Source organism: Mytilus californianus, unplaced genomic scaffold (assembly GCF_021869535.1).
Source record: "Mytilus californianus isolate M0D057914Y unplaced genomic scaffold, xbMytCali1.0.p SCAF_8, whole genome shotgun sequence".
NCBI lineage: Eukaryota > Metazoa > Mollusca > Bivalvia > Mytilida > Mytilidae > Mytilus > Mytilus californianus.
Window position 1 is genome coordinate 36,366,206 of NW_026262734.1, and position 23,063 is coordinate 36,389,268.

A 23,063-nucleotide genomic window follows, 5' to 3' on the forward strand; every position below is an offset into this window, starting at 1 on the left:
ATAAGAATAAAAGGAGACATGAACAATCCACTTAGAATTATTTGCCTATTGACGTAGAAACGTTGACAATATTTGCAAACATAAGAGTTGAATGATAACAAAAAAAATGATATATTCAACAACAAAAGAAACGTACCACCTCCATTATTTCTTTGAAGTAAACATATCAATTGTATATATATAGATTCTACCACTGCATCGAGTGTGATGCGATATTTCTCAACTCAAGACAGTTACATTTTCAAAATTAAAACGCGAGGCTTGAGATGAGATGAAATGAGAGTTTAATTGTTGAACGATAGATTTAAAAAAAAGAAATAAAAAATGACAGAACGTATAACGGTATGTTTGGTTTGCTTCACCAATTGATTTCTTCCAAAAACATAAACATGTACGAGCTGATACATCGTATGTAAACAAATGTCTGCTTGACATATTTAATCTGACACGGTCACTTTGAATAGAACAGATCTTAAAAGACTGATCGATTTTTTTTAAATCAAGTTCAACCTTTCAGTTAATTTTCAGACTAAGCCACTGTACTGCACTGTTCAGGCAATTCGCTTGCAGTCAATTAAGATCTGTTAAGTTTATGTCCAGACTCCTTAGTAGCTGTTATTAAACTGTACAAAGCAATAACAAACTGAATGTCTCAAAGGGTACTGAATAGATCTAGATTGACTGCAAGCAATCTGTCTGAACAGTATTATATTTACTAAAAGACATATCTTAAAAGTAACTGAATTTCTCGACAAGACGGAGCGTTGTTAGTTTCAGACTTTTTAGAAAATGTTTAGATCACAATGGCCGTTTAAGACTAAAAGTCATTTACTTGGTAAATAAGACTAATTCTGATTGACAGTTATTTAATTAGACTTCATATGTATAAACATGTTGATAAAGAGGAAACTGATTTTTGGTCTACTTATCATTATTGTTATTGTTGAGCTAATATAAATGAATGAAACAAATCTCGAAGCAAATTAAGTTCATAAAATATCTTAATTTGATAAATTTTGAGTTAATAAGTTCTACCTACCTTTCGTTCTTTTCCGCCTCGGTTTTGGGAAAATTTTATTTATATTTTTCAAAACCATGTCATCCTGGGTATCATGTTTTCTCTTCCTCTCAGTCTTTTTTGTTTTTGGTGACGTTGATTTATTTTTCTTATTTGTCTTCTCAGAATGTTTTTTCGCTATGCCACGTGATATGGTCAAATCCGTTACAATTACGGCATCACAACTGGTAATAACTTCTTCCCATTTGTTTGCTGCAAGTTTGATACCACCATTGTGTTTCTCCTTATTTTGAATGTGGTATTTTGAATGTTCATGTTTTTTGTCTTTTTGCTTCAAGGCAATGCGAATTTTATTGATTGGCTTAAAATGTTTCTCCTTTTTCTTGTCCGAATTGTATTCCCGTATTTTAGAAACGCTATTTACATCATCAGCAGTCTCACATGGTTCAGCAATATAGAGATGATTTTCATCAATGTCTGATGATGTCTTATTAGATAAATCATCTGAATTATCAAGGTTTTCTCCGCGGAATGTTGGGTATAGGCTCTCAATGCATTCCATTGTCTCTGGGGTTTTTACTATTTCATGACGGTTTTCGGCTGACTGTTCTATTTTACTTTTTAGTCTTAAAAGTTGTTGTGTCTGTTTGATTTTCAGTGGATTGCATTCTGAACCTTTTCTAGATACAATCCTAGCACTCTTATCCTCTTCTTCATCGTAAATCATTGTTGCATCGCTGTCGTAGCCGTCGTGTTGATAAAGGGGCTTTCTAAGAATTATTTCTTCATGTTCTTTCTTTATAATTGTTTGCTTCTTGTCGTTCTTGGGTGGTTTTGGTAATGACCTTTTCGGTGGTTCTTCCAAATGACAAACTGACGATGAGGAAATCTCTTCATTTGTATTTGAAGTACTACCTGGCTGATTTTCTACTCCAACCTGCATACAACATTCAGTTCTTTCATCAGACACATCATTTGACTTCGCTCTACCTTTATCAGGGTCCTTTTCTAAAGGCACTATTGCCTCGGTTGCAGTATCTTGACCTCGGGATATATTTTCTTCAACTACGTAGATATTGAGTGTTGTACATTGAAGATCTGTATCGACTTCCTCCTGATTTAATTCGATTTCAGATATTTGCTCATCACTTTGAAGTTTTGTTGCATTAGTTTTTGGCAGTTCCTCATCTACTTTAGAATTAGCACACATATAAGGAACGTCCTTAATTTTTGATGATGTATCAACCGAGTTTACTGCTAATAACACTGGTGGTGGACTGGAATGTACAGTTTGAGACGCTGCGTTTGTTACTATCTCAGAAAGTGTAGGTTGTTCACAGTTTTGATTTGTTTCACTTTGTTTTTCCTCCTGTAAATTTACTAACGTATCAGACTGATTAATGATATTATCTTTCGAATAATTTCCATATGTTTCACTAAAGGACGTGTCGTTTGATAATACACGTGTCGCATTGTTGTTGTTTTGCTTTTCGCTTAAACATGAATCATTTTCTTTACCTGCGTTTTTATTTTGATTATCATCGTAAATTATGTTTATGTCTTCAGTTTTATCAGTGATAGTGATTTCATCCGAACTCAATACAGGTTGCATTTTTTCACCTGAGTGCTCACATGATGATATTTCATCACCGCCTGTTGCAGACGATGATTTATGATTGATTAAATTCTTAAATGTCAATTTTAAGTTAGTGACATCTAATTCTGTGACAATATTATTTGACAGTGCAATCTGATTTTCTCTTGTTTGTGTCTTTTCAGATGCATTACCTTCCTGTATTTTGCGACTCGTATTGGTAGATTTCACGGTGGATTTTTCTGTTTCAGTTAATAAGTCTGACCTGACTTTTGATTCAATATTTTCAGGGGATAACAATTTGATATTATCAAGTCCCTGCATGTTTGAATCAAAAATATCAAAGGCGTTTCTACTCTGATTGTTAACATTATTTGTGCTTAGTCGACTCAATGTTACGCGAGGACATTTGGCAAAATAGTTTGGACAGCGTTTTCGCAGCATTGAATCTGAAGAAACAAAGTTGAGCTTCTTGAAATCAGATATGTCCAAATTAAATCGATTTAGTTCTTTTGTTTTCTTTAACTTACTCCTAGGTCGGCCGGGGAGATTTTTGATTTTGCCAGGTCCCTTCTTTTCTTGCTTCACTTTATTCATCTCAAGTTTTCAAATAACAAGATCGTCTATAAGGTTATATAAGTGTGTTGATAAAATCATTTAATAACATCACCTGAAAAAAAAAATATGATAACTTCTCAGAATAATGCTGTAAATAATCGTAAATGACATTTTAAAAATAGATGCTATATTTATGATTGTGCATGTCATACCTTAATGCATTTATTTCAGTTTTTTTATTAAAAAAATGAAAATACATTTATAGTGTTGCTTTACTATCATAAGCCGGATGAATACTACACAGGTAAATCATGATGATTACACGCTACTGTATATTGTGTTGGTTTTTTTATTATTAAAATAGAACATGGGTATTGATTACTTGTATGAAACAGTCAGTAATTTTCATTATGACAATCGATCAACTACAACTACGATCTGTTTCATAAAATTATTGAAATAAAATACAATAAGACAACAGTAACAGGTGTTGGCATCTGTCAATAAATTATACTGCATCGATGTTAAACACTGGCGTTAATTAGCTGTCTAAATCGTTACAATGTGTAATTACAGGTATGAGAGTCTGGATGGGGGTCCTTACTTTCTTAATTTTTTAAACGTTTAGGGTAGTTTTTTATCTTTACAAATGGCGCTTATTCAGTAAAATTCTACTGAAAATGATTTATCATCAATCTTTTCTGTACTTGCTTAATATAATTTCTTTATTCTGTACATTGTTTATTTCTGTTCTTAGTATTATATTACCTAATTTTTTCCAACATTCATTCTTTTTACCTCTGATTCCCATTATTCTCCATTTTTTAGCTTATTTTTTCTATTCATTATTTGTTTTAGTCGTTATTTTCTATTATGTAAACCCCAGCCAGACCCAAAGGTATTACTTGACAGGGGTTACATAAAATCTTCACATTGTATCACCAAATTTTAACATTTAGAGCTGAAACACATAAAGACATTTTCCTTAAACAAATTTTAAATGTTCTATCGAAAATGTCGTCAGATAAAATTACCCAAATCATTGTACAATAGTAAAGAGATATTCAAGCGTCCCATCCTTTGAAAGCATTAATTCTGCAGGAAGACTTCCTTTATTAGAATTCAAGTTTAGACAGTTCAAGAGGATGTTTACATAAATTCGTGTTCGATAACATATATCGAAAAATCAATCAGTTTAGTATATTTCATCTGAAAGAAATGCAATATGACATATATATAGGCATACATATGTAAATGAATATTTAAATATGTATTTATGCATACATGTAGATATGGGTTAACTTCAATAAGACAGTACACCAAACATAATCTAGAGGTCAACATGGGATCCTTTACTGACATGTGCTCTCACAGTATGTCGATCTCAAAGTCGTCAACAGACTCGAAAAGTAGTACATAAATTAGATAAAGACTAACCCAGTTTTGCGTTAACACCAGTTCCCCAAAAAAGACCTAAACGGCCATTAATATATGTCCAGGAACTATTGAGATTTCTGGCTTAGGACATTCACATGCACATATGGCGGGATTATGCTTTACTTGTTTAGATCTATATTCTATCCGTCTTTCTATTTCGAATCAATATTTGTTAATTCTAACTTGACACTATGCTCCCTTATCTTCGGTAAAGCCTATCACAAAAATGTTCACATCTTGCTTTCATAACCAGAATATTTAAATAAGGACATGCATGTCTTGTTCAAAAGCAACATATACAGCATGCGACAATGTTAAGTCAAAGACTCGTGAAGTTGGTAGAATACATTAAGAATTATTTTCTTTTAGTTAGTTTGTTTAAGAATTATATTGAGTATCATTGAACTTTCTTGCATACCAATCGCTTTGATGTCAATCGTAATTGTTTTTTTTTTATGTATTTTGATTATAATGATAAAAAAATAACAAACAAAGAATATGTACCTCTGATAAAAAATGTATTGTACAACTGTTGTAAAGTTTTTACTTTGTTCTTTCTTTCTTTCTTTCAATAAAATCACATACGTTAAGTAATAGTTATATCATATTGATGCAATAATCAATATATAATATAGTAGGGTTGTAGTCGATCTTGCCGGTATGAAAACTAAAATTCCACATGTATGCATTAAACTGGTCATGCGACAAGGATGTCCAATTAGCAGTACTGTTTACATTCAAAATTAAAATTTAAAATTCGACATTTAGATTAGTTAGTTGCTTTTGGTATAACATAATAGTTTTTCTGACAATTATATTGAAATATCTTTATCTTAGAAAATTATGTTTTTAAAGTATATTTAGTTATCAATCCACTAGCACTCACAGTAATTCAAAAAATGTAAAAAAAACAGTGAGTTTGACTGTCCCTCTGGTATCTTTCGTCCCTCTTTTATGGCACTGTTACTGGCAGAAAAAAACAGTAACAAAAACAACAAAAATGATTGTGATAAAACACTTAATTCTACATGCAATATGTTGAAGGGGCATCAGCTGTCAATTTCATGTTCAACGACTGGACTCAAATTCTCATATGTTAAAAAATCAGTGATAGTGACTTCATCCGAACTCAATACAGGTTGCTTTTTTTCACCTGAGAGAATTCCGTTTTTATTAATACTTGATACTCAAAGAATCGTAATTCACATTTTTGTCTAAATCTTAGCTTATGCTTCTTTAACGAAAATGAAATACGATAATAAAGTAAAATATTAGAAACGATCAGTGGGATATTATTAGATTGTGTCTTTGTCCTACTATAACATTACACGGTTATCCCATAAAAATGAAATCTACCAAAATATTCCAATTATAGGATTTTATGACACTGTAATAACTTTTTTAACTTTTCAACAAAAATGTTTTAACGTAAATAATTAGAGCTTATTTAATAAAGCTATAATAATACTATGTTTCAATTGTAAACAAAATTGAGGCTAGTGTTATTAGTGTTGTATCACGGATCTTTGGTCTGATTTTCTTAACGTTGCATTTCATGAACATATGAAATAGTCTGCTATAGACAGCGTTATAACCTTTTCTGATCGTGTGGCTTGAACAAAACATCAAATGTTCAGTTGAAATACATCATTGGATTAAGATACTTAAACATACCAATATTGTCGAGTAAAACGTAAGAATTACAGTCCATTCCAATTGCAGTTGAGTAACACAAGGTTTGGACAATGTCTTTGCATAGGGTAAAGTTATTCGTTATTTAATGAACTGATTTGAAATTCAGGTATATTGTTTAACATGTATAAGATGGGGAGAATTTAATTCTAGTTTGTTTTATGTCAGTAATGGTGTGCGTTAAGTGGGTGTTGTATCACCTAACTTGTTTAATTTCTATATAAATGACTTCAATAACAGATTAGCAAAAGCTTGAAAATATCCGAAAATCATTTTTTAAATATACTTCTCAGAAGTGATTCATTGTATTCGTCAACTTTGTTTGTATCCTGTTTAAATAGAATATCTAAGTCTAAATTGAAAACAACGTTCAAACCTATGATTGCGTTGGATAAAAACCGCAATTTTTATACGTGTGCATGCAAAACAAATTTCTTGGTAAAGGGGTCTAAATACAGCACAAACAACATTTTCCAAAAGACCAAAAAAAGTGAAAAAGTATATTTTAACAAAACGCATTTGACTAGCAGGACGAACAACGGATATTCTTAAACCCTGCTGACTGCCATTGGCGATTGCCAAATAAACGGATCACCAGATGTAACAAAATGGATCTTAACTATTAATTTAATACCAAACAGAAAACAATAAACTTGCGGAAAAGATGGTATACCGCAAACAAAAGGTGCAAAAATTAGTACATCATATCCGGATTTCGACAATTAATGTCTCTTCAGTGATGTTAGGAATCGAAACGGTATTTGGTAGGCCATATAGTTTACCTCAATTTAGGATAGACTCTTGAATTTTGAAGAGTCGAAATAGGATGAACGGATCATATAAACCCAAAAGAAAATATAATACAAGCCCGAACGAAAAAATATAAACAAGTCTAAATTGAAAACAACGTTCAAATCTATGATTGCGTTGGATAAAAACCGCAATTTTTATATTTGTGCATGCAAAACAAATTTCTTGGTAGAGGGGTTTAAATACAGCACAAACAACATTTTTCAAAAGACCAAAAAAGTGAAAAAGTATATTCTAACAAAACGCATTTGACTAGCAGGTCGAACAACGGATATTCTTAAACCCTGCTGACTGCCATTGGCGATCGCCAAATAAACGAATCACCAGATGTAACAAAATGGATCTTAACTATTAATGTAATACCAAACAGAAAACAATCACTTGCGGAAAAGATGGTGGATCTTTAGAGTCTGAAATAAAGATTATCTAATCTTATTTTGTCTTGACTTAATCAGTTTTCAGAACTTTTCAAAAATTATGGAACGATTAGGAAACTATGATTCAAACTCCCACACGTAAAGTTGAACTTAGTTGAATTTTGTTATTTTTTCAGTTCTCTTCTGGTTATATAGTTCCTACCATTTCTACGTATTAATACACTTCTAGCTTTCAAAGGATTAGGTTTCAAAACTCTCAATTGACGCACGAAATTTATTAAGTGGTTTTTCCATTAATTAAGTAAATAACAATGCAAAACGTCTTTACAGGTACCAGATTTATGATATAACACCCCATATGCGTGCATTTCTTCTTCATAATACTCATTAGTGGAGCTCAAAGAAGGGGAGGATTATGAAAATATGAAAATGAACAACTTAGCCTGGTAAGGACGGAAAATGAATAACTTGCACAAGACGATATGAAAATGAATATTTTGAACACAAAATGCAGGAAATAAATGTGTTAAAACGTGAGAATATGTTATCCATCCAGGAAAAGCCTCATGACCCCTCCCCTCCCCACCCCAAAATATAAAATAGTCGTCCACTAAACTGAATACTTATACGAATTTGTAACAATAACAAATATTCTGTATATTTTAACATCAACGTATGCGTTCTCCAATACCGTCATTTTGACTATTTTGTTACGATCTTTTATTGTCCTTCTATATATCAACGTTTATATTGTAAAATATATTTAAAAAAAGATTTTATATATCTTCTTTAGTTTTAATGACTTGGTAAATGTAAATGTTACATACAGAAGTTGGAATTCACGCAGCTTATCTAGGACAAACCTTAAAATGAAACTCGTTCAAAGCTTTATTATCAGGGAAAAAAATGGTAAAAGTTATATGTGTGGCGACAAAAATATCGATAATTTAACATCCGAGGACCTATTGATTTCACCACTAAACCTTTATTACGCACACCAATCAAGATCGACGTTAAAATCGACTTGAATAAGAACAATTCGACCTTGTCGATATTGTGTAGTAACCTTAAGTATCAAACATTTTGTACATGTCTTCGTTAATGCTTATTTTATTCTTTGTTTGAGTTACCGCATTAAGGTGTTACTTTCATATCTCAACAAATTTCAGTTTGTTTAGATACGCTGCAAATTTGATGCTTTCATTTTGACCTCATATTCAATCACAAATATTCCAGTGATTAGAAAATATTTCCTTAGATGTCCAATAGAAGTCAGCATTGATTGTTTAATAAGGCTTTGATTTTAATATATTTGTTATTCTTCTTTTTTTTAATATTAATAACGTTTTATTACATATCATTTGCAATAGCTTTCATTTTATGTGGTTTATCTAAAGGCGTAATATGTGAAACATACTTTGAAGATGTCAATAAAGAACCATGCATAATTCACATTCAACAAATGTATTTCATTGTTTTATTAGAGATGTTCAAGCAATATCACTCGTTTTTTATCAAGATAGAAACATTTATCATCTGCCTTAGTTTCGAATCTTTCGATCATACATAAGATAAAAAGATTCAAAAAGTCTTTTCATCTTTTTTAAAAAGAGCAAAAAAACCCTAATAAAAATACATATATGAGAGACTCTTGTTTCTTGATTAATTAGGGTTATACCTTTTGAAAACTTGACAGTTGACATAATGCAGTAGGTAATGTTGACACGCTCATTTACTTTTAGTCATTGCAAACATTGGAATATCAATAGATAGTAACATAAATCGTTTTACAAGTTTAAATGATTTTGTTTCAAGCGCTTGATTTCATAGTAATTGACTTGATTAATTTATTAAATTATTAGTCACTTATTCAAGTTATGAATATGTGCTTATACCGATGAAACCTCTGTTAATCTTACATATACTATGAAAATGACACTTTACAAATTGTATGTGTGCGTCCGGAGCGCTTTTCTGGATTTAACATCGTCATGAAAACTAAAACCTTAACATTCCAGGAATGTTTGAATACGTAAAATCGTTAGGAGCTATATGTTCAATAGCCAACGAAAGGGGTTATTAAGTTCATATAAGATAATATTTACCTGAGGGAGTTGGAAACTTAGTTTCCTAGTAATGTCGTAATTTATCAACGAATGATTTCAGAATAAGATGCTATAAGTCATGTCAGTACCGAAGCACTGACTACTGTGTTGATGAAAACTTCGAGGACACCAGTCCACCAGCAGTTGTTTTGACTCAGTGCTCGTAATTTAATAAACACTTAAAAAATTGCGTACGTATGAATTACAACAATCATTAAAATCTTTATTGATTTTGAAATTAAGTAATGTTCCAAATAAACTAGAAGTTATACTGTGCAGGTTATTTTCGTTTGTGTTTTACGGCATATGGTCTAGATAGCCAACGTGGGTGATTTGTGCTCACGTTAAATAGTTTATTCAATTATCAATATGTGCCTATACCAATTCAAGCTATTTGAACCTTGCGTTGTTTGTTCATTGTTGCTTTGTTTAAATATACGTCCATTTTCTCGGAAGAGTCTGAGTATTGTGAAGAGTGTGTTATGATGTACTGTCCAGTGTTTGTAGGGGAAAGTAAACAAGGTCATGACTGAAATTGGCTAATAAAGGCAAATTAAACACTACATAAGTATATTTCTTTAATTTCAGTACAATCTTTTTATTCGAGAAATCTGGAACACACTTCACTTCTTTGTCTTCTAACTTCATCCTTATACGTCTTCTCCTCTTGAATGACTTATATCAGGGTTTTACCGTGGCTCTAACATTTGAAATTTGTTATCCTGATACGAGGTCGCACTATATGCCAGTAGCCTTTTAGTGATCAATATTTATCGGACTTATAACAACGACACTAAGAACGCCAGTAACTATATTCTCGACTGAAATATCTATTTCGATCGGAACTGGTTGCTTAGCGGATCACAATGAATTATATGCGAAATGATAATACATAAACTGTAGGGAAATCATGTTTTAAAATCTTAACATTAGAATTAAACAATTAGAAACATGCTTTCAGTTTGTAGCTAGTTACCATGGAAGGTTCATCTGTCAGTTATACGCGCCTAGCATAAATGATTAAGTTCTATATTGTCATGTTTGAAGGTGAAGGAGTCATATGAAAAACCTTTCAAATATATGTATACCTAGTCAAATAAGCGTTTAATTCTTTAAGTATTATGTTTCTTACAATCGTCTTCAACTGAAAATTGTTCTTTAAGTACTATATATAAGTGACTGAATATTTGAAGGTAATGCATCGATATCATTGAAAATAGCACCAGCCTGGCCACAAGGATGAAAATACAATCAGAATAAAACAAGGACCAGATGTATAGACATTTGATGGTATGCATGCGTCCCAAGGCCATACTACTACAATGTCATATCCTGTTTTAAGGATTAGGGTAAGGGACATTACAAAAACCAGTAATAATGTCTGATTGACAATAGTTGACAGCTGTGGTATCTGAGACAAAACTTAAATCACAAGATCAAAGAGTCTTAGACAGTTTATTTTTGATTTAGGTTATTATTCATATGAATCTTTGTTTACATTAAAGCGCTTAATATTGTCTTCTCCTGTTTTTATCTTTGATTGTTTGATTAGTCCTGTCCTGTCCTGTTCGTTTTGTTTTTGACTTGTTTTTATTTTCTTCTAACTATAAATATATGTTTTTAGTGTCTACTTGTATTCAAATTCATACCAAAATTGACCATATGAATTTGAAAAGTCTAACTATTTTAGCATTAAACAGTTATTTCGAGTAAATAAAACTAAACAGGCAACAAGTCATTTCTATGAAATATACTGGAACAGGAAAACAGTTATTTCTATTAAATAAAGCTTAACAGGAATAGTTATTTCTAGAAACTAAGACGGAATCTGAAATAATGCTTTTTAGATAAAAAGGAAATGAACTCTAGAATAATAGAACGACTAGTCATGGGAGACTGTTATCATTGTTCAAATACTGCAGATCCGGTAATGTTGATATGCTAAGTCCCGTTTCTATGTTTAATCGATATATGTTTCTTATCATGCACCTACATGTAGCTATATCGCGTTTGTCTACGTTAATGAAAAAACAATCCAATTGGAAGCTTGACAAAACAGATCAAACATTTACTAGAAGAAAAGGTTATGAGTATTGTGAAGTGGAGTGAGTGTAAAACGATTGATTGAACGAATTCAATATTCAAATTTAAAAATACTTCTGATTCATAGTGTCATATGAGTTGAGCTTATTGTCAATATAATTGAATACATTTCTTTGAAGAGAGTAAACATTGATCACGTTGAATTGGAAGACAACTCTGATCTCTTTAGCCATATCATTAGTGGTTCAATCAAAAGCAGGATAAAAAATGAATGAGTAATGCCACGAATGTGATTCGACGATTTGTTTTTGACTGGTGTAAATTATAATACATACAACTGTCTTGAAAATAAAACAAAACATAAAATTCGGCTCTTTTTAACTTTTTTCTATAACAACGGTTTCAGTCTCATTTTCATTTGATTTTTGATTTTTGAATATATCAAGAAATTACCATTTTAAAGTTAGCAAAATTAATGGTGAACGAACCTATCAAAGTAACGAAAGCAAAAGGTTAACGAAACCTTTAGTGAATTATTTCATAGATACAAATATATGGTTTGTAAGGTTGCCTATTCTTGAAGAAAATATTTTACCTTCTCATTTTCCGGGAATGTTGTTAAATCGATTCCTTACGTTAAGATACGTCCGTATTAACTTATCGATCCTATAAATAAGCTTATTTAAAAAAAAATTCCTATAAAAACTGTAACAAGATTTTTGATATATTGTTTTTATCGGTATAAATATTGATTTTGCTATCAATAAATTATAACAGAACTGAATAGTATTTATACAGCTATGGACATTCACGGTCCTACTTTCTGTAGATACTTTAATTTTGGCATTACACTCTATCATATTTTCTCTGACTGTTTATACTAAAACCATTAGATGTGTGCCAATTTCTATTTTAACCTTAAATGCATTTTCGTATAGTTGCTGTTATTGAGTTTGAAGTAGCTTCAGTGACTTCAAGTACTCTCAGATCTGCAATTTGTGTAGTTAGTGTTTTTGTTAGTTGTTAATGTGCTTTGTATCGATCTGACTAGTTAAGCTCTTTTCACTGATTCTTATAATTTGTTCTTATGTTGTGCTGTCACACTACTGTCCAAGATTATGGGAGGGTTGGGCTCCAGAAAACATGTTTAACCCCGCAACATTCTGTATGTGCGTGTCCCGAGTCTTTCAGTGGTTATCGTTTGTTGATGTTGTCATAATTGATGTTCGTATATTGTTTTGTACATATACAAGACTGTTAGCGGTTTCGTTTGCATTGGTTTACGTTTGTAATGTCGGCCTTTAATATCATGTGATGCGGTATGGCTTTTTCTCATTGTTGAAGGGCGTACGATGACATATACAGCTGTTAATTTCTACTATCTCATGTCCCTGATGGAGTGTTTCTCATATGCAAGCGTATATCAAATTCTAATCTTAATAGTAGAGGGTAAAGAAACCGTATCTTTTAAAATAGAGTCGTTGTCAGAAATTGACAAACTTAATCGACTACAATTTTGGTAATGCAAAAGAGAGGCGAAAAATACCAAAGGGACATTCAAATTCATAAGTCGAACTTGTCTTACCATGTAAACCGTACTTTTTTTCCGAAATATATATGATTTGATGTGAACGAATTAAAACGACAATTGACGTACATGTCCATGTTAAGCATACATCGTAAGCTTAAATACTGTATACAAACTTTTAGAATACACAACCACGTCTAGCAAAATGATGCTGCATATAAGAGTGTTCAAATTTTGTAACAGCCACAATGCCTTTACATTGTACAAATATGACCAAGGCTAAAATATTAGCAAATTAACGCCGCAGTAATTATAGTGTACCTTTTGTGAGCTACAGCATACCATACAGTTATTTCCTTCCGTAAATTGTGTTATATATATGCTCTTTCAAATATGTACTTTTTCTAAAAGAAACAAAAACATGCCTGTCTAAATTTAATCTTATCAACAAAAGATATTTTACACTCGTTTAATTACAAAAATGCGTGTAAAAAATGACTGTTGCGCCATCAAACTACATTTAAATCATTATGTATAAAAACAACTACCCTCATCTCCGAATTGGCGATTTTACAGCTTGTTTAACATTGACAGTCCACAATGGAGATATGATTATTATCAACTTGTACCGATTGATACCACTATGCAGATGATACAGACATATAATCTTTTCTGATATGTTATGGTGCATGAGTTTGTTGTATAGAATTATCCGTGTATCCTATGAAAAGTTGCATGTCAAAAACTCTAACCATCCGAATACAGTATATGTAACAAAGGTTTAAATGCAAATAACACCGATAAAAATCCAAGGCTATTGTTAATATTGCAAAGCAATCAACATGATTTATAAAGATAACTGAGAGTTGGAACAAAAGGGAAAAAAACAAACCAAAGACGAAAAGGAAAAAAGAAACTACGCAAAACATCTCCCAAACACTATTTATTTTGGTATCGCATCGTCTTGGTAACGAAAAAAGGGCTTTATAAAAAGATCAGTTTTAACCATAAAGATCTAGTAGCATCTTATTATAAAACAGGTTCACTTTAATACAATTTTACTATGCCGTATGTTAAAGTAGGCCAAACGCCTTAAAAATCTGGGGTCTTTCGATTTGGGGTCCTTGTATAATAATTTGAAAATTGAGGTCAAGGTCAAGATAATATCTAAATTAGTATATTTGCTATTAATTGATTCTCTTCCAAAACTATAAAAAGACAACAGCAAAAACTGAAAATTCATGATTCTCTCTAGGGAGTCTTCTGTAGACAAAATGCCCATCTGTCATAGCAAACTAAAAGCCTTATATCTTTGATGAGTTTCTACATGAGTTATTGCCCCTGAAATGTTTTAATTAAGAATTAATTGATTCTAACATTAAACTGGTACAAGATAAAACCAAGTGGTCTTTTGCATAATGATTGGAAGAATATGCTCCTGTGAAAAACAACCTGAAGTGGCTATGTGGAAAATGGGAGTATCTGTTTCGCAATTCTTTCAAGAAAAATGCCTGACATTCACGAAGTTTCATAAATAGTGTAAAGTAATCTATCTTATGGCATATGATGCGACTTTTCTGTACATCGGAAGAAGCTTTTTGTGTCACTTATTTCGACGAAAAGTGCAAAGGAACAAAATTGATAATTAAATTCTATGGAATCCTCTTAATACCTTTTTCATCAAAACAAATTTAACCTTAATCTATCCTCAAATGTGAATGGGAGAGTGAAAATATATCGTTCTTTGATAAATAGACACTAAAAGCATAAGTGTTAAATTCGATGAACAAGTGTATTAAATTTGTTACAGAATGTATATGTTTACTTTGATGTACAAGTAATTTTGATTGGTTGCGAATTTTTAAGAGCACCATGCATGTGTTGATAACAGTGTCTAGTGTGAATCCTCCTTCTAAAGTAAAAATGGTAAATAAGGATGCATCTTTTTATTTATTCATCATTTGTTCAGACCAGTCACAGAATAAAAATTAGTTCGTACACATTTCCCTCATTAGTCATATCAAATGAATAGCACACATTTTTCGTTTGTTCCTTACCAAATATGACAATGTTATTGCCAAAATTGTTAGAACTATTCTCGGTCGTATCTTTTTAAGAACATCCGTTGGTATTTGAACGAACTTATCATATTTGTGTAAATATTTACACAAACTTGAACATGCTCATAGACATAGTATCTTTTTTGCAATTGTTTTGTCTGCTCTTGTTTTACTCATGATTTTTCATTATCACGATGATATTATATTACTATTTTATAGTACAGATACATGAAGTGTACCAACCCAAGTACAAATTCAGATTTCTCCATAATATTCTATCTTTTTTCAAATGTCCATATCAATATAGCTGATATTAAGTTAATTTTATATTCAAAACATTGCGGTTTTGTCATCTTTCAGTTTAACTATACTTACTTTTGGAGTCATTTTCTATAATACAAACTCATAAAGATACAAGGCTAATAACTAATTGTATGCAGACGTGCGTTTCGTCAGCATAAGACTAATCAATTGTCTTCGAATAAACAAAGTAGGAAAACATATTCAAATACAAAGTTGAGAAGCATTGCAAACAAAATATTTTAAAACGGTGTTCCGAATCTGTATAAATCATTCTATGCATGATGGACGACATACCTTAGTGTTTCGAATGATTTAAATTTGTATTAACAGTAACTGTTTTGAATAATTGACGGATGCCCTCGTAGACGATACGTCCACATGGAAGCAGTGACATCGACTTAGTGGCTATAAAACTCACCAAAGATACCAGGCGAGTAATTTACAATGAATGCGCGTTTCGCTGACATTACACTCAACTCCACTGTTGAAAACTTGTTTAGTACGTTGATTGAGGAATGAACCCATATAATTATTCTGGCACCGGTCTTTCAACAGCCCTTAGATTATCGTTTAAGGGAACGCTAGATATAAGTCTAATTATACCTTCTCTTTTTTGTTGCTGTTAACGTTATTATGATTTAAATACTTTAGACGTAAAACAAACGTGCCTTTGGCGAATATTCGAGTGCGCTTTAAACATATTACTCGAATTAATTCGGCATTCAAATAAATGAAGTATTTGAGAGCATTATGTTTTTATCTATGGTCAAATCTGTCCATGTAGAGTTCCCTAATTCACCAATTGTGATGTGCAGAGCAGGTAAAAATATGGAAAGAAATCTAATGAAGGCATGTTTCTGACAGCGATTTTTACTTTCACTTATTCATAAATGTCACTTAATTGGCTAGGAACAACCGATTCAAACTTTCATATCTAAAAGTTGATTTTTGTTTATCGCAAAATGAATGAATCTCAATGTTTGTTAAGATTTCGTTAAAAAACAAAATAAATAAGAAGAAGAAAACAATTTAATTTTATTTTAGTTATGATCGTATCGGACTCTCCGAAGTGTTTGAAAGAGACGATTCCTCTTAACATCATTAGAAACAAAAATAAATGGTAATAATTTACTTACATTCAATGCAATGTAGATTTGATACTTTGGTATCTTTAAACTTTTCGTATCACGGTCTTTGTGAGATAATAAATGGCCTTTGGTTAACACTCGTGATATTTACTGATCTAGATTACTTTATCTAAATGCACAGTTAGGTTTAAACAGGGTGTGCAATGAACAGATAAAACGGGTTGATAAATTGAAAGACATAGAAAAAGATAACATTCGGACTTAAAGGCTGTATACAAACATCAGTAAATTAAGAATATTAATTACATAAAAAAAAGATAAACAAAACAACAATTGAGCAATGTTCGCGCATATTTGCTACTTTATAGTCTTCTAAAACACAAAACGTTTTCGATTATGATAACAAAACCCTGTGAGTGAATATTTCAAAATCACAAACTAGGCTAACATTTCGAATTCAATGTCATATCCATTTGAAATGGAGTGTAATTGAGAATTGCTCTCCAAATTAATTTGTGATCATTTCTCAACATTCAATCCAATATATTGACAGTTTCATAAGAAAACAAACAGTCACGGAAAATGAAAATACTCTTTATTAATTTCGTTCGTCCGAAGGGCCTTCCTGTGTTTGCCTTTATAAGGAACGCTCATAACGACACATTTGAAAGCCTACCTGAACAAGTGAAGAGCTATCCGACCAAAAGGGACATCGAAAAGAAAATTCATCTGAGCTCAACCTTGACAGAGGAAGTTGGAACTTAAGTTTCTATATAAAAGTTGTTTCCGTTTTGAATTTTCCTCGGAGTTTTCCTCAGTATTTTTGTGATTTTACTTTTTAAAATCATGTCAGCACCGAATCACTAATTTGATAAGTTGCATTTCTGAAATATTTTTTTAGTAACAGTCATGTTAATACCAACATCTTTTGTTGAACCTCTCCCTTAGTGCACGCTCCGACGCTGTTGTCATTTTTGTCTTTGTAGTTTCCAATACGTACCTTTCCATTCGTCTGTTGAGTTCATGTTTATTCTGAATAATAAAGTAAAAGATTATATTTAACATTTTATATTGATCAAAATAGTTAATAGATCTGGGATATATGTCAATGAGACAGCATTCAAACGACAATAACAAAACAAAAACAAAACAAAAACACATACAGGGAAAGTATTGAACAATAGAAAGGTTTCGATAAAATTCCACGCCTGGCCTTACGAAAAGTCTGTTAAACGCAAATCATAAACTAAAATATTCCCCAACTAAATGCATTTTAAATAATATAACTGTTGAAAGCTAGTTGTGAACTACCACTGGTAATGCATGTCCTGTGGTTGGATCACACTTTCTGCAATACATCTATGAATTTGTGTTACAATTAATAAACGACTGGACCAATGCAAATATCTTTACATGTATTCTTGCTGTAAAAAGTTCTTTTAAACTATAGAACTGTGAAAAATTGTCATTTGTGTACTCTTTACGACTTATTTATTAAATGGTAAATGTTTGTCTATTTTACATGTATTTCAAGCGTCACAAATGTTAAAGAAGTATAACTTTAAAACATCATGATATTGAAAGCAATCCTAATTGTTATATTGTAAATATCCACTTGTTAATTTCTTTTACTTTGAACTTGTACCAATTCTATTTCGTGTGAAAAAAGAACATCAAAAAGGATAATATATGTGCGATGCTCGACTGAACGTACAAACTTTATTAACATATAAAATGGTTGACCTATTAACGAAAACAAGTATATCATTTTTTATTTTCATTTGAATTTGTAATCATGTTTACCTCATTTTGAAAACCTTTTGACACATATTGAAATAAGGTACAGATGGGCGTGGTCATAACTTGTACAAAGGTAAATTTTAGCAGACATTTTAACAGCTATCAACGTTAACTTAATATATCTTGAGATGACGAGCAAGTTTACTTTATCTTTGTGATCAGTCTATGTAACTCTGTTCTTTTATACCATAACAATGTTTAAACAATTACATCCCGATTGACACACAAAGCTGTATTTAACCTACAATTGTTATAAACAATTACTATCAGGCCATACACAAGAAGTTGAGTCCTATATCTGTTGATGCTATATTTTAATTTCCGAAACTGAGTTTGTTAATCGTGAAAATACTTAAAAAAATGTATTTACTGAAATCGTTCGTTATATTTTATAGACCTGGTCAAGACGCACACAATATACTAATTTTCGTTTCTCTTCGCAAATATAATAGATCACTTAGGGTTTATAAGGTTATCAAACGATTTGAAATAATATTTACGGTTGGAAATCTAAAACAAGGGACTGGTAAACGAAGAAATAAGCAAATATGAAAAGGAGAAAAAAATTAGAGATTAGCTTTCCTTGAATTATTTTTTATATTTAAAAAAACAAGGCAAATATTTGGTTTAAATGTCGGGAAAACATTATTTATTAAATTCTGACAAATCAGGTTAACAAATTATTGTAAAATTTCCCAAATTTGAATCCCCGAAAAAAACACTCCTTCCCTTAACAGTCATATCAATTTTTTTATTGAAAATTATAAAAAATTGCGGATCGTAACTCGCATGTTGAATAATTTTATTTTTCATTATCAGTTTGTGAATGTAGGAATCTATTAAAAAAACATTCATTAAAACTTTAAAGGAAAAAACATCATTAAAGAATCTTTTGACGATTTAAAATGGGGGAAAGTTTTTCTTCAGAAAAAAAAACTTTCTACGCATTTTCTCCTTGATTATTTTTCTTTTTCAAGATATGGCAATTATTTACAGTCGACCCTCATGTTCTATGTATGGCCAATGCAAACATAAACAGGTTGAACGAAATGTTATTCGCAAACTAGAACAAACTAAGCACTATCGATCTTTCATGCCAACTTTGGTTGGAATTTGGTTTGTAATTTCATCATGTAATTGAAGGTCTTCGAAAATTCAAAATAATTGGTTAAATGAGTAACTTTAAAGGAATGAGACCAATATAAAATCAATGGAAAGTTGCAGTAATGTAACTCATACGTAGATAATAAATTGCTGATCATTTAGTTTGTTTACAGTTTCTGTATATCGTTTGAAGTCTTCAAGATATAGACAAAACGCCACAAAATTTGTGTAATTCTATTTAGGGCATTTACACCTATAAAGTATCAGGAGTTCATACATGGTTATAGTCAGTTAACATTTTTGTCGATCATTTTATTGCTTATAATGCTTTGCTGTTATCAGTATCTCTCAATCTTTTAAAGCTTTCACGATAACAAGAAAACCTGGTAAAAATCGTCAAAATTGAGCTTTCATGACAATACTTTTTATGAGAAGTGAATAGATTGTTTCTGTCAAATTCGTAAAGATCATCAATAAAGGGCAATAACTCACATCAGAAGTCAATTCCGCGTTTCATATGTATTTGCTTTATGGTGATTCCGCATTTCTCATATTGTTTGCTGTGAAGATTTCTGTTTATATATTTTATGATGCTAGGCAAAAAGTGAGAGGTTTAACGCTATAAAACCAGGTTCAATCCACCATTTTCTACATAAGAAAATGCTTGTACCAAGTCAGGAATATGACAGTTGTCCATTCCATTTTATTTTTGGAAAGAGTTAGTTTTTCTCTTTTGCTGTTTTCACGATATTCGACAATATTTTGCGATGATTATCTATGTTTCATTTTAACCGTGGCGATATGGTGGGTGATTTGCCTAGACAAACCAAAATGCTTTTGATGATAGATAACCCTGTGAAATTTTAAGGCCGCATTTTTTTTCATTCAGACGAATGTAATTGCCATCTAAGTGATTGCATGTTTCTCATTTCCTCTCATTTTCCTAAAACTTGAGCAACGATGGTTTTGAAGGTGGACGATTTTGGCGAATATGGGAGCGGACGAGAATAAATGAACTAGATTGAAAGATAATTTTTTTTTTGATTTAAGCATTAGAGAAAACATTATAATAATATTCATCTACCAAAGTCATAACAACTATAGGCATACAACATATAAACTACATAATATATATATAAAATTGCAGAAAGTTTTGTGAAACATATTCCAACATGGGCACAAAATTTCATAGCTCTCTAAGATTATTTGAACTCATTAATTGTATATATTGATACATAGAAGGTTTAATAAACAACATCTAAGACCTTGATAAGTGGGACATTTTAGAATGAAAAGTATCTAATCCTCAATGTCATCCTTTCAAAAACTTTAACGTCAATGTAGAGGTAACCCTCTCAAGAAAGTTGCCTCCAAAAATTGTGCTTTTAGTAAATGCAAAAATTGTTTGTAGAATTATTTTTATATAGGTCTTTTAATTTTGGCATTGGCGCTAACAATTAGATAACATATAACAGACTTGTTCATTGGATTTGTTTTATCTAAATCAATCATAAATAAAAGATGAATTGTTTATAGGAAATCGACGCCCCGCTTGTAAATATATGGCAAATTCAGCAATTTTATAATTTATAAAGGGACATAACCCAAGAACGGCAGAAGTGAAATAAACTTGATCTCTGTTTGGTAGTAACAAGCATTGTGTATAAGGTTCATAACATTTGGTAAATTCAAAGTAAAATTAGAGTGCCGAAACGGCAAATTTAGCAATTTTTCCATTTAAAAAGGGACATAACTCGGGAACGATGAGAGAGACGCCACCCAAATTAAATTTGATCTGTGATTGGTAGTATTAAACATAGCTGAGGCAAACTAAAGTCAGAGAACGGAAACTTATTTCAAGACGTAAGGATGGACGGAAGGACTGAAGTACGGACGGACGTACAGACGGACAAGGATAAAACTGAATGCCCCTTCCACCGCGGTTTTGGATGTTAGGTGTTAATGCTTGCAGACATTATAAATGTTTTGCTTTTCAAAATTTTCAGTCACAAACATACGTGCTGAATATAATTAACGAAAAATGTTGTACTCATAGATATCATCTCGCTTATTTTGTTTTATTCTTTTTTTATGAATATGTTAGCAAAGTACATTAAAAAACATACAAAAATTCAAAACATACCCTGTACAGAAAATATCCTTTGTGCGTGTTATTTAAAGTAATTCGAATATTTAATAGATGTTTGGTCAACCTTGAAATCGAGCGACTGATTTCTATAAACAAGAGATTGAATGAATCGTTTAAGATTTAAATACCATGTGTTTGGTTGGTATAACATAATCAAATAACTTTGCTACGTGTTCCGGCTTGCTTGAAGTCGCATTCTTAAACTGTAAATCGCCATTAACTTCGTTTAAACATAACTAAATCGCGTCCATTGGATTTGCATATCAAATATAAATATGTGTTTTTTATATAAAATTATATCAATGCATTTAAACTTGGGAACGGATACCAGGCTTATAATTAAGTACATCAGACGAGTGTTTCGTCTACGTAAGACTCATTAGTGGAGCTCAAATCAAATCAATGACTAATATGAAGAGCATGAAAGCCAAACATTCTAAAATAAACGTCATATATTTATGGAGGCCATGAAACTATAATGTTTTCAATAATTTAGCACGAATAAATTGTAGATGAAATGAGACCAACAGATCGTTACGTTACATAATTTAGATAGTTATCTAAGTTAATGAGTCGGATATACTATTTGAATTGATTGCAGAGAGTATTTTGTACAATTGGGTGAGAGTCAAATTTGTTCAAAGAGTATTTGTCAAGAAAATGTAGGCAAAATGACACTTTGAGATAATTTCACGAAGAAAACAAAATGTTCATATCGATATGATCCACAATCTAGAATTTACAAATGTGTTTGATCAAGCTGAAATGTGGTTTGTTCAATGTTCACAACTATACATACAAAAACACAAAGATAATAAGATTATAATTTGGTACGTCAGACGCGCATATGAAGATACTACATGTATCATTTGCAATTGATACACTATCTTTAGTCTGATAAGCGCTAAAAAAAAACGCGGCGAATAAAACTTCAAGATACACGTCTGAAAAAAAGGCGTGTTCTTCCACGTAAACAAACCAAACGGAAAATAGTTTAAACATCCATTTGCCGACTTATAAAAATAATAATAATTATAATAATAATAATAATAATAATAATAATAATAATAATAATAAGGGGGTAAACACAATAACAACACCTTATCTTCCCTGAGAATCTTCCAAATTAAGAAAAGATGTGTACTTCAACGTGAACGCATCCCACAAATCCAAGACAGCCAGAATTTTAAGGATGTTTTGTTCGACTTTTCTTTAGGTAACTAGCTTCAAATTATCAGCTGGATTCCGGAAAACGTTTTATATTATGAGAAATAAGAATGCTTAAGCAAAAATTATCTTGAATTTATCATGTGAGTGAATCGATTATAATATTCTATGATATTTTACTCTGATAGTATTTTATTTGAAATATATATGATAGGTTATCTTTCTTTGAC

The 23,063-nt window shown here is 31.3% G+C and overlaps 1 protein-coding gene across 11 annotated transcripts in view; it reads right to left on the reverse strand.

The window, feature by feature from the left end:
* Positions 1–23,063, reverse strand: part of LOC127711835 (uncharacterized) — a 63,715-nt gene that overhangs the window by 27,809 nt on the left and 12,843 nt on the right. For 6 of the 11 annotated variants that reach the window (XM_052217994.1, XM_052217990.1, XM_052217988.1 and 3 more), the window contains exons 2-4: positions 17,614–17,645; positions 13,484–13,566; positions 1,040–3,282 (exon numbers count right to left, since the gene is read on the reverse strand). In XM_052217994.1, coding sequence (XP_052073954.1) covers positions 1,040–3,209 — 2,170 coding nt within the window. In that variant the 5' untranslated portion in view covers positions 3,210–3,282; positions 13,484–13,566; positions 17,614–17,645. Of the gene's footprint in view, positions 1–1,039; positions 3,283–12,229; positions 12,301–13,483; positions 13,567–17,613; positions 17,646–21,660; positions 21,720–23,063 lie in introns of those variants that run through there. The other 5 variants (XR_007986898.1, XM_052217987.1, XM_052217991.1 and 2 more) reach the window with 4 other exon arrangements.